The 12,553-nt window shown below is 36.8% G+C and overlaps 1 protein-coding gene across 4 annotated transcripts in view; it reads left to right on the top strand.

The window, feature by feature from the left end:
- Positions 1-12,266, top strand: part of USP9X (ubiquitin specific peptidase 9 X-linked) — a 166,957-nt gene extending 154,691 nt beyond the window's left edge. For 2 of the 4 annotated variants that reach the window (XM_035003152.1, XM_035003143.1), the window contains exons 39-45: positions 273-458; positions 915-1,135; positions 1,226-1,314; positions 5,620-5,776; positions 5,934-6,146; positions 6,496-6,591; positions 8,503-12,266. In XM_035003152.1, the coding sequence (XP_034859043.1) occupies positions 273-458; positions 915-1,135; positions 1,226-1,314; positions 5,620-5,776; positions 5,934-6,146; positions 6,496-6,591; positions 8,503-8,640 (1,100 nt within the window). In that variant the 3' untranslated portion in view covers positions 8,641-12,266. The remainder of the gene's footprint in view (positions 1-272; positions 459-914; positions 1,136-1,225; positions 1,315-5,619; positions 5,777-5,933; positions 6,147-6,495; positions 6,592-8,502) is intronic. The other 2 variants (XM_035003166.1, XM_035003158.1) reach the window with 2 other exon arrangements.
- Positions 12,267-12,553: the final 287 nt, after the last annotated feature.

Raw genomic sequence — 12,553 nt, forward strand, 5'->3', positions numbered from 1 at the left:
GGGGGAGGGTCAGAGGGAGAAGCAGACTCCCTGCTGAGCAGGGAGCCCGATGCGGGACTCGATCCTGGGACTCCAGGATCATGACCTGAGCCGAAGGCAGTCGCTTAACCAACTGAGCCACCCAGGCGCCCCCCACGAGTGGTTTTCTGATTATAAAAATCATAGAAAAATATTTTCGATAACTGCTTTATTATGAAGCCCTTATCATCCTAATTCTTTTCTCTTTTGTAATTCTTCTTCCCCTCTTCCCACTGCTTTCTTCTTCATCGAAGGTGTGGCAGAGAAGACACAACTTCTGAAATTGAATGTACCTGCTACCTTTATGCTTGTGTCTTTAGATGAAGGTCCAGGTCCTCCAATCAAATACCAGTATGCTGAATTAGGCAAATTGTACTCAGTTGTGTCACAGCTGATCCGCTGTTGCAATGTCTCTTCAAGGATGCAGTCTTCAATCAATGGTAAAGTCAAATGTTCCATCCTTTACATTGGTTTTAAAATACTGCTGGCCATTCGTAGTACCCAGTTAAAAGTAATTCTGAAGATGTTTAAATATAAAACCAAGAGTCTGACAATCTATAATATTTTGGGGTCTACACCTTTTTCACATGTTTAAAGGGGATCTTTTTTGTCTACTTGCTCCCAAGGTTGATACTTTGTGAAGTAGTTTAAGAAGAATTAACTTTTTATATAGGTAAATGCCAGTGTTGGCATTTAAAGTTCGCGTTTTATCATCTTGGTCTATCTGATCATTGTAATGCCTAATACTACTTTCTTCATGATACTTAGGAATATTGATTTAAAATGTTATTTTTCTAAAATACAAAATTCATAAGCGGTTTTCTGTGGTGAAAGCTGTATTATTTTATTGTGAAGAAGCCTATTAGTTTTTCATTGATGACAAATCTGTATTCTAGGTAATCCTCCTCTTCCCAATCCTTTTGGTGATCCTAATTTATCACAACCTATAATGCCAATTCAGCAAAATGTGGCAGACATTTTATTTGTGAGAACAAGTTATGTGAAGAAAATCATTGAGGACTGCAGTAACTCAGAGGAAACTGTCAAATTGCTTCGTTTTTGCTGCTGGGAGAATCCTCAGTTCTCATCTACTGTCCTCAGTGAACTTCTCTGGCAGGTTAAAGGATAATAAACATTCATATGTCTCTCTAATTTGATTTGTTACTCCTTTAAGTAAGTTATTCACCGTGTCTTTTCCTGTTTTTAGGTTGCATATTCCTACACTTATGAACTCCGACCCTATTTGGACCTGCTTTTGCAAATCTTACTGATTGAGGACTCCTGGCAGACTCACAGGTAGATCCTCGTTTTTACTTGCTCAACTTTTAAACTAACTGAAATTGCCAGTCAGCGCTTTTTTTTCTCTTTTTTCTTTTTACCTCTTGGAGATGCAATAATGGTTTTACCTTAAAAGCTTAAGAATTAATAAAAAGTTCCCCCTTCCCTCACTTGATTTCACTTTTTATTCTTGCCCGTGTTAAATACTTCTGGCTTTCAAATTTATTTATTTTTTTTTTTTTTAAGGACAGCATAGGCTTTTGGTAAATGTCTTAATTTCATTAATGATGTGCTAGGGTTATTTTAAGATTAGTTTCGTTTTAGAATGAGTCCTATGAGGTCACATTTGGTTATCTAAAAATAGTCCTTAGGTAAGTAAGTACAGTCAGTTCCCGTTATTCATGGTAGCTATATTCTATAAAGTCGCTGTGAACACTGAATGAGGGAATGCAGAGCCATTGCTCCTAGGGGAAATACAGGGTTAGGTTCCTGCAAGCCTCTGGTTACATTTTTGTCAACCATTCTATCATAACCTTTTTCTAAATGTGTGGTTATCTTTTTAAAGACAGCTTATTTACTGTACATTGCTGACTCTTTAACAGTGAACTCACAATAACTTGTGTCTGAATAAAGCTTATTTAATGCAATATTTTCTCTGCAAAGCCTTTTGGGGCTTACAAATACTAGGTAGCACTTCACTACACATTTGGGGGCCATTTTAAACCATGAAATCAACAAAAAGCACAAAGTGTGGGAAGGGTTTCACTAAATAGCAAAAAGGACACTCCTTTACAGTATGAGCTGAATCAAGGCAAAGTGTCGTTCTGTTCCACTTCAGCTGGGAACATACGTGTTTGGTCCAAATTTTTTTTCCACTCAGCACATGACCACCAAAGCACCATGTATTTGCCATTACAAATAAAGTTTAGCAAGTAGGCAAAATCACAAATACGGAATCTGAATAATGAACATCAACTTTAGTTTTTCAGTATATGAGAATTTGAGTGCAATTTTTTTTTTAAACTGAGGATATCCAGCATAACTATCCCTCAAGCTTCCTTCAGAATTTCTCCATCTTGTTTTTTGCCATAAAGTTTAATATATTATCTTTAGTCCCAAGAATCTAGGTGATGATGAAGTATGGAATTAGTTGACAACTCTGCCAGATTTTAGAAGTTCCCTCCCCACATGAATGATAGTATAATACTTGATTTTCAGAAACAGTTCAAAATTTATATATATATATGTTATGTCTGTCAATACAGTAACTAAAGCAGCAACTTGAAAGCAAGCTCTGTAACGACCAAATGCTTAAAACTTACAATTTTGAGTCTTAGTGGAGATTGCAAATGTCATAATTCGTGAATTAATATTTCCATATTATCTCCAAAATTATCAGATTTAAGTTGTATTAATTACGTTGTAAAAATAGCATCAAACCAAAAATCAATTTTCATGAGACAAAAAGTTTAATAGTTCTCAAACTATAACCATATATTTTGAGCACTATCTAGTACCCTTCCCAATATGGTTATAGGATTTGAAACTTTTCTTAAAAGTTGTTTTTAGTTGTGCCTGGGTGGCTCAACTGGTTAAACGTCTGATTCTTGATTTTGGCTCAGGTCATGATCTCAGGGTTGTGAGATTGAGCCCTGCATCAGGCTGTGTGCTGGGCATGGAGCCTGCTCAAGATTCTCTCTCTTCCTCTCCCTTTGTCCTTCCTCTTTTCATTTAAAAAATATTGTAAGCACTTACAGCAGTAACCAGTTGGTTACATCATAGCTCTCTTGATTCATTATAGCAAGCGATAATGGTAAAGGCACATGTGCTGGATTAAATATGGACAGTTGACTTTTGTGTAATGAAATAGGTAAGGTATTGTTACTATGAATCACTGGCCCAAGCTTGAAAATAACTTCTCATAGTGAGCTTTTGGTTCATTCGATAAGCAGTGTTTAAATATTTATGTAGTATCTACCATGTGCTCGGCACTACCAGGCATTGGAGAACAAGGCAGGCAAGGATGATACAGATAAAAATAGTATTTGAAAGCAGTTAAAACTAATGGGAAGAAAATGTGATGTGGCAGAAAGAACGGCTTAACACTTCATTATCACTTGACCAAACTGAAGGTAAAAACAATATACACTGAAGTGTTTCCGATTAAACAGCAAGAGGCCTGTATGATCGGTCTGAAATTAGTAAACCTTGCAGAATTGCTGGAGTCATGATTTCCAAACAAAAGATCTTATGAATGCATGCAACGCAAAAAACAAGCTTGCATTTTGGTTTGGAACATTCTATTAAATAAAATTTATGGTATATAAGGTTTTTGGTTTATTTTTAAATTATGGACTACACAGGTAATGTTTCTTTGTGGAGATAAAACTCACAAAATTCACCATTTTAATCACTTTAAAGAATACAGTTCAGTGGCTTTTCGTACATTCACAATGTACAACCATTACCACTCTAATTCCAGAACATTTTCATCACTCCAGAAGGAAACCCCATACCCAATTAAGTAGTCACTCCTTATTACCTCCCATCCCCCAGCAACCACTAATCTGCTTCTGTCTCTATGGATTTGCCTGACCATAGGCTAGGCAAAATGTCCAGAATTTGCCTGGGCACTTCTTCAGATACATGGGATCATACAAAATGTCCTTTTGTGTTAGACATTTGGGTTGTTTTCTACGTTTTGGCTATTGTGAATAATGCTGCTGTGAACATTCATGTACATGTCATTTGTTTTTAAACATCTGTTTTCAATTCTCTCGGATAAACCTCTGTAGAATTGCAGGCAGGTAAATTTTTTATTATTTTTTGTACTCAAATTGTAAAATGTTCATAATTTACCATTTTAGCCATTTTAAGTGTGCAGTTCAGTGGCATTAAGTATATTCTCATAATACTGTGTTACCGTCACCACCATCCATTTCCAGAACTTCTTCATTATCCCAGACTGAAACTCTGTACCCATTAAACCATAACTTCCCATTCCCCTTTTCCCCCCCACTCCTGGTAACTATGATTTTTTCTTTGATTTTGCCTATTCTAAGTACCTCATATAGGTAGAATCGTACAATATTTGTCCTCTTTTATCTGGCTTATTTTACTTAATGCCTTTTAAGACTCATACATGTTGTAGAGGCGCCTGGATGGCTCAGTTAAGTGTGCAATTCTTGATATCTGCTTAGGTCATGATCTCTCAAGGTCATGAGATCCAGCCCCATGTTGGGCTCCATGCTCAGCAGGGAGTCTGCTGGAGATTCTCTTTGCCCCCCACCCCTGCTCGCTTGCTCACTCTCTAAAATAATAAATCTTTGGGCGCCTGGGTGGCTCAGTTGGTTGGGCGGCTGCCTTCGGCTCAGGTCATGATCCTGGAGTCCCTGGATCGAGTCCCGCATCGGGCTCCCTGCTTGGCAGGGAGTCTGCTTCTCCCTCTGACCCTCCCCCCTCTCATGTGCTCTCTCTCATTCTCTCTCTCTCAAATAAATAAATAAAATCTTTAAAAATAATAATAATAATAAAATAAAATAATAAATCTTTAAAAAATAATAATAATAATACACATCGTAGCATGTTCTCAATTTCATTCCTTTTTAAGGCTGAATAATATTCCACTGTGTGTATGTACCACATTTTGTTTACTGGCAGGTGATGCTTTTAACAAAGGAAACAGGCACAGTTTGCCCCTACAGTCCTTTTTTTAAATTGCTTATTGGGGAGAACAAGAAATCACTGATTATATATTATTCTGTTAGGCTTGGCAAGAACTGAAAGGAAATCATCCATCATTGGCCCATCAGCTAAATTGTAATGGTGAAAATTGCTTTGCCGTATTATAGCTCATTATTAGAATTCAAGTTCGTTTTGTACTTCCAAATTATATCACCGCTTCATAGTCACGGGTTACTTACTTTCCGAAATGCAGTTTTATAAAAGGAACTGACTTGAAGCAAACTCTTAGGTACAGCAGTCATAAACTTAGTTGTTAGTTGACTTTGTCTGTGTTACTCTTGGTGTCCTAAAATCACTTCTGGTAATGTCTTTGAATTACATACATAGCAAAATCATTTTGGATTGGTAACAAGTTGGTAAGAGCACAGACTGCTAAGCGGCTGTATGATCTTGGGCAAGCTGTTTAACCTCTCTGTACCCCTCTTCTTATCTGTTCCGAGGCTCGATAACTACCTCCTGTCCGGCATTAGATGACATGACATCAAAGATCTTTATTGAGTGGCACATAGTAGGCACTCAGTAAATGTTGGCTGCTATTTGATTTTACAAGTTTTAATTTTATATTTGGCTCTTTTTCAGAATTCATAACGCACTTAAAGGAATCCCAGATGACCGAGATGGGCTGTTTGACACAATCCAGCGCTCTAAGAATCACTATCAAAAAAGAGCATATCAGTGTATAAAATGTATGGTAGCTCTTTTTAGCAATTGTCCTGTTGCTTACCAGATTCTGCAGGTGAGGGTTTTTTCTTAAAATTTTGTAGAAGTCTGAATCAGAATTAGGGATTCCATTTTAAAGAAAAGAATAATGAGAATTTGGAGTTATTATTTTAAGTTAACTTTAAGAAGTATTCCAAAACCTTTTCCATACGTGGTTTTCTTTTCTTTTGAAGGGCAACGGAGATCTTAAAAGAAAGTGGACCTGGGCAGTGGAATGGCTTGGAGATGAACTTGAAAGACGACCATACACTGGCAACCCTCAATACACTTACAACAACTGGTCTCCTCCAGTGCAGAGCAATGAAACCTCAAATGGTTATTTCTTGGAGAGATCACATAGTGCTAGGATGACACTTGCAAAAGCTTGTGAACTCTGTCCAGAGGAGGTAAAAAAAAAAAAAAGGAAGAAAGCAATTTGTTACTTTATAGGCCAGTGTTTATGTATTAATGATAATGTCAAAGAAATTTTGTTCAGGTTTTATTTGCTTTAGTGTTTACTATATGTAATCTTAAGTTAATGAGGAAGCCTTCTTTTAGAGAAATTTCTGAAACTGCCCGAAATGTAGTCTTTCTGAAGAGAACCCAAATCAGGTTTTTTCATCTGTTTCAATTTATCTTCTGTAGAAGGAAACTTGTGAGTCAGTTTTGTAGGTTTTTAAAATTTTATTTCAAATACAAAAAACTTAAACATCAATTTGCCTATATAATTCTTTATTTTTAAATATTTAAAATTAGGAGCCAGATGACCAAGATGCCCCAGATGAGCATGAGTCACCTCCACCTGAAGATGCCCCATTATACCCCCATTCACCTGGATCTCAGTATCAACAGGTAAATAGGGGTTGGTTTGTGTTTTTATCCCCTAGAACCAATTTTTATGCTTTATTTAGAGGATGGCTGAATTTTTTTGTTGTGACTGTAAAGTAATAAAGGGATTATCAAGACTACCTTTAGAGCATGAACAAAAGAGGAATAGCTGGGGCAGGGTCACAATGCGATGTGTTTGAACTCCCCCCTATGGTGTTTTCCTGGTCAAATAGGTGCCTGTCATTTGTACTCAGAACTTAGTAAAACTGTGGCAGTTGTGGTCAACATAAAGTGATCGTATTTAGTACAAAGGATTAGGACATTTCCTGTTAGGCTGAGTCTGCAAATGGATTCCAAAGACTTGAAGATGTGGCAATGAAGGAAACTGTTCTAGGTTACATAGCCTAAGACTTCAGTGACACTCAAGATTGTTGACAAATATCAAGGATTTGATAGATTGCCGTAAAATTTCCTGTAAGATCGGTAAATAAAAAAAATTTAGATAACCTTTCTAAAACCCAGAGGTGACTAATTTAGATCTTTTGAGGCAGTGATGCTCAAACTTGAATAAGCATCAAAATCCCCTGGTGTGGACGCCTAGGTGGCTCAGTTGGTCCTGGGATCGAGTCCCACATTGGGCTCCCTGCTCAGCGGGGAGCCTGCTTCTCCCCTTGCTCGTGCTTTCTCTCAAATAAATAAATAAAATCTTTAAAAAAAAAAATCCCCTGATGGGCTTGTTCCAATACAGATTGCAAGTTTCTGATTCATTTAGGTCTGGGGTGGAACCAGAAAATCTGCATTTCTTTCCCAGGTAGTTGATGCTGCTGCTAGTCTGGAAGCCATACTTTCAGAACCATTATTTAAGACATTCTTTCTTATATTTCAGGATGGAGGGGTGCCTGGGTGGCTCAGCTGATTAAGGGTCCAACTCTTGATCTCAGCTCAGGTCTTGATCTTAGGATTGTGAGTTCAAGCCCAAGTTGGGCTCCAGATTGGGCGTGGAATCTACTTTAAAAGGCGGGGGGGTGGAAATAGAAGCATACTCAATAATTAGAAAATGCATATTCCACATATTTATTTTCATAGGACAAATTATAGAAAGACCTAAAATCTTCTTGACTGGTGGGAATATACAGAAAAATGAGGGTTCATGGGTTTAAAGGGTTAAGAAATGAAATTCATAAGGAAGAAACTTAACTTTCCTTGGCCCTGAGAAAGCTCATATATTAATCATGCCTGGCTCGTCCACGTTTCTTTAATATTGTATTGTTTTCATTAACACCATTCTGTGTTCAGGGTTGTTGCTAATGCAGATCTCATATGACCACAATCAGTCAGATTTGTCATTCTCATATAGAAGCTTCCAGGTGCTTGGAAGAGTCAGAATAAATGTGTTCTAACTCACAAATCACATTGTGAGTGTTTTTGACAATAAACAATAACAGGATGTAATCCCTTATTTGTTGGACTTAGGTCTAAATAATTTGGGGCACTAAAAATCACTTCAGGTAAAGATTCATAGAGATCTACACTGCTTTTGTTTGGGGTTTCGGGGTTTGCATTTAAGCTAGCTTTTTTTTTTTTTTTTTAAGATTTTATTTATTTGTCAACGTGAGAGCATAAGCAGGGGGAACAGTAGAGGGGAGAGGGAGAAGCAGATTCCCCACTGAGCAGGGAGCCCAATGTGGGACTGGATCCCAGGACCCTGAGATCATGACCTGAGCTGAAGGCAGACGCTTAACCAACTGAGCCACCCAGGTGTCCCTAGCTTTCCTCTTTGAAACGAATTTTTTTTTTCTTTTTCACCATTAGCCTAAGGATATTTACTCTTTGTAAGTTCGGGAATAAAAGAAATGTTTATGTGTCCACAGATTTCAGCCCATGATTTCTTCACTATATGAAAAGTTTTAACATCGATCTCTTCTCCCCTCCCAGAATAACCATGTGCATGGACAGCCATATACAGGCCCAGCAGCACATCACATGAACAACCCTCAGAGAACTGGCCAACGAGCACAAGAAAATTATGAAGGCAGTGAAGAAGTATCCCCACCTCAGACGAAGGATCAGTGAAATGCACATAATTAACTGGTTCCATCAAGACTGTGCACCCAGGCCTTACAGTCCAACCTTTTTCTGTGTCTGGCTAATAATTTAAAACTAGAAAAACTATTCCTAATCAACATGGAGTGGAGAGTTTATTCACTGTCTTATCTGCAGAAATTTGCTGTCAATATATAACCCGCCTGCAGTGGAAAGTGTATAGTGTTTTGTAATAAATGGCCTGATGCTAATGTGTAAATGGCAAAGGTGTATATAGTATATTAATGTTTGACTGTTAATTCTTAAGCAAGAAACTTTTCTTGAGGAGACTCACAGATCTACAAAAACTACAAAAGTTAATTTTCTTGTTCTACCCACTGCACTCTGCAACCAGTGTTGCCTGCCTCATGGCAGTTGGATCTACTCCTTTACAAAAACAAAAAAAAATAAACCAACAGCAACAAAAACAGAGCCCATCCATGTCAACCACACCAATAGTTTCATGTTAATTCTTTGCCACTGGAGTCAGTTTTATTATGAGCAATGATGTAAGGCTGGTAACCTTTAAATTATTTGGTTGATGTGGACAATTGGTGATGTAACATTGTTTCTAGATCTTTTTCATTGCCTTTTTAATTCTGATATTAGGTTAATCACTTTGAAGCTATAGTTATGCTGTAACATTTAGCATGGCTTCACACCAGGTTAGTGTAGCCAATGAGGAAAAAAATTACCATAATGACAGCAGTTGTCCCAGTGTGACAGCTGATTTGCTCAGAGCTTTTCCTTCTTACACCTAGAATATAAATATAAAACAAGGGGAGAAATGTGATATGATAAACAGGCGGTTTTCAGTTACACACATGTTGTTTATGTCTAATGTTTGACAGTTTGATCTCTGGGTGGGATAAAGAAATTTAAGTATCAGTAATGGGAATTTTTAAAGATTTAAAACAAATATGCAAAAATTTGCTATGCCAGGATGCTTGGAGCATAATAGAAGACTGTATTTGGTGTGCTTGTTTTGTTTCTTTGGTAGAGCTTATTAGGTGAATCTTCTAAAACTTTCCTTCTGCTGGACCCCAGTGAAGTGGAAGTCACCAGAATCCCACAATACTTGGAGCGCCACTGCACCAAGATGTCTAGCTGAGTTTCTGCTCAGGCACAGTTTTACTTGAAAGCAAGAATTGTCCTAGCTCCTTTTCCATTATTCCAAAACTTTGAATGTTCGAAGCAGGGTCTTGATTAAAAAGGAAACTACTGGTTAGTTAATCTAATTGAGGTATCATAATTTCAGCATAAACATTTAATTAAAGATAAGGAACTCATCAGTTAATACTGTATTTAAAAGAGAATTGGTAACTTGAATGTGTGTAATTTTTGGAACCTGTCTAAAAACCAAATACCCCTGCAGATACAGTCCACCCTATTCTATTTAAATATTTTGCTGTTTTATTTTATAGAAATTATTTTGCTGAATTCACAAATAGAATTTGATTTATGAAGAACTTTTTGTCCTGTGGTGTGTTTTTGGTTTTGTTTTTGGGTTGGTTTTTGGTTGTTTTTTTTTCCTTTTTTTTTTTTTTCCTTTTTTTGTCCTTTTTTTTTGAGGACTGCATAATAAAATTCTGTGCATAGCGTGCTTAGGCATGACACTGAATTCAGGAGTTCAGTCACATCGAGTTTTTGTGCACAGAAAGATTTGACCTTTGGCCCTTGACTAAAGATTTAGAGAAAACAGGATGTTGACACTGTAAAAGTTTCCTAACATAATCAATCTTGTACTTTTTGTATGTTTTTTATATACATGTATATTTAATGAGCACAAGCTTGGTTGTATTTTTTACAATTTAGTTAAATAGGAAAATGTTTTGTCAAAGGCTATAGTTGGAACTGAACAAAGCAGAAACAAAATTGAGAATTGCTTTATTTTGTGATTAAAAGGGGCAGGTATTTAAGATAAAGCTTTGGGTATCTTATTTGCAGTACTCTATAGTCCCATCTGTGCTTCTAGGTTTTCTGTAATATTAGGAAATTTTGACACCAGACAGATCCTGTTTTTACCTTAAGTATATTACATCTGAGTTTAAGTTTGAGCAAAAGTCCTACACACTTCGCAATTCCAGGTGGTAGTTTTAATTTGAAAGTTCCTCAATTCCAGGCCTCTTTAGCAATGAGCAAAATAGGTTGACTTTATTTGGACAATTTGCTATCCTTAAATACACCTTCTCACCAGATGAGGAGAGGTGGTTTTTGTATTTCCCGCTCCTTAAAGTATGTGATGTACTTAATTTAAAAACTTTAATGACTTCCTAGACATGGAAAACTTGACATTTGAAAAGGCTGTGAATTTTTCTCCTTGGAGGGCGATCCCATCTTGGTTGCTTTGAATTGACAATTCCCCTTGTGCCAGGTGAGGGCTTGTGAATCCTTTTCCCTCCGTTTGTGGAAGAGCTTCTGTGTTGTCCCCAGGATCAAGGGAAAGTGAACAGGGAGATTTATTTTTGTTTGTGTGAATGGTTTTCTCTCTTTAACTTCTTAAGCAAGCATTAACATATAAGCGGAAATTTTAAGGCGCATGTTATTGTAAGAGCAACGTGGTGGTGTTGAGGTTTTTTTCTGAACATCAATGGCACATTTTAAACTTCCAAGTCTTCAAGGTGCCTATCTTTAATTCTCCCTCAACTGATTTCTTGAGCCATATATATAATTCGTACTTCAAATGTTTGTTTCAGAATCACTAGTCTTCCTTTCAAAGAAGTACCCCCCAGGATTCTAAATGGCATGATAACTTCATAGAAAACCATAGAATCTGTTAACAAAAAGACTAAAGCTATTTTCATTGTTAATCTGTGAACAAGGGCTTTGCCCTGTTGGATCGAAGTATTTCCGTGCACAACTTCGTAAAAACCGTATCGCTGCTGTTTCTAAGCCCTCCACCAACCAAATTTTCATGCTCAGCATTGTAGAGGCAGAAATAACATAATTTCCCAACCTTGTGTCTTTTAGCTGTTATATACAAATTTAGAATTATTAAAATGTTTTATTTTTTTCATGATTAACTTTTATTAGTGAATGATAACTTATTTAATCCTAGTAGTGGTTAAAAAGAAGAGGAGCCTTTTTTACTGAAATTATGTTTGTAAATGAAAGCAATAGTCTGTGAATTTTCTGATGACTACTCCCAACAAAATGGTTTCTTTTACTTTTTCTTGGTATTTTTCCAGCTTCCGTTCTCCCATGAACTCTTACTTTGCTGAATTTTGTGGTTAATTTGGTGGATATATCCTGCCTTATTTAGAATTCTAACTAACTGGATAAGAAAATTGCCTTTTCCTTGTAAGAAGTGCCCAACTTTGTCTGTCTCTAGCTGGAAGGTACTACATACTGCAGAGAAAGGAAAACAACCTCCTTCCCGCCCCACCCCACCCCGTTTTTTGTGTTACTAAGGAAAAAAAAAGTAGTACTGGTTTTATAGTGGTGCTCACCTAAAATTGGTCCTGCACCTACATGAGTGTTTAGTGTTTGAAAATAAGGTTTTGGGTGTGATACATCACTACAAAAAGTGCTAAATGTATTAAGAACTTGCTGCCGACTGTATTTATAACAATTATTTTACATTTGCAGAAATGTAGCACTTTTCCTCCAAATTCATAGGTGTAAGAAAAAGGGGAAAGGTGCACCATGTTTTAAACTTGCAAATGAGTGATTTTTTTTTTTGAAATCCAGATTCCCCAAAGGAAATTCAGCACCCAGATCACACACTTCTCAGCCTTTTACAAGCCAACAGACTGAAGATTGTCCACAGTTCCTAAGATTTAGCACATATACAAAAATAAAACTTTATAAATTAACTTTCGGCTTTCCCTTTTATTTATTAAAATAGATATCTAAACGGAGGTAAATTAGAGGTGTAATAGATTTAATGGGATCTTAAAAAGGG

This window comes from Mirounga leonina, unplaced genomic scaffold (assembly GCF_011800145.1).
Source record: "Mirounga leonina isolate KUSES-001 unplaced genomic scaffold, KU_Mleo_1.0 Mir_101609, whole genome shotgun sequence".
Classification (NCBI taxonomy): Eukaryota; Metazoa; Chordata; class Mammalia; order Carnivora; family Phocidae; genus Mirounga; species Mirounga leonina.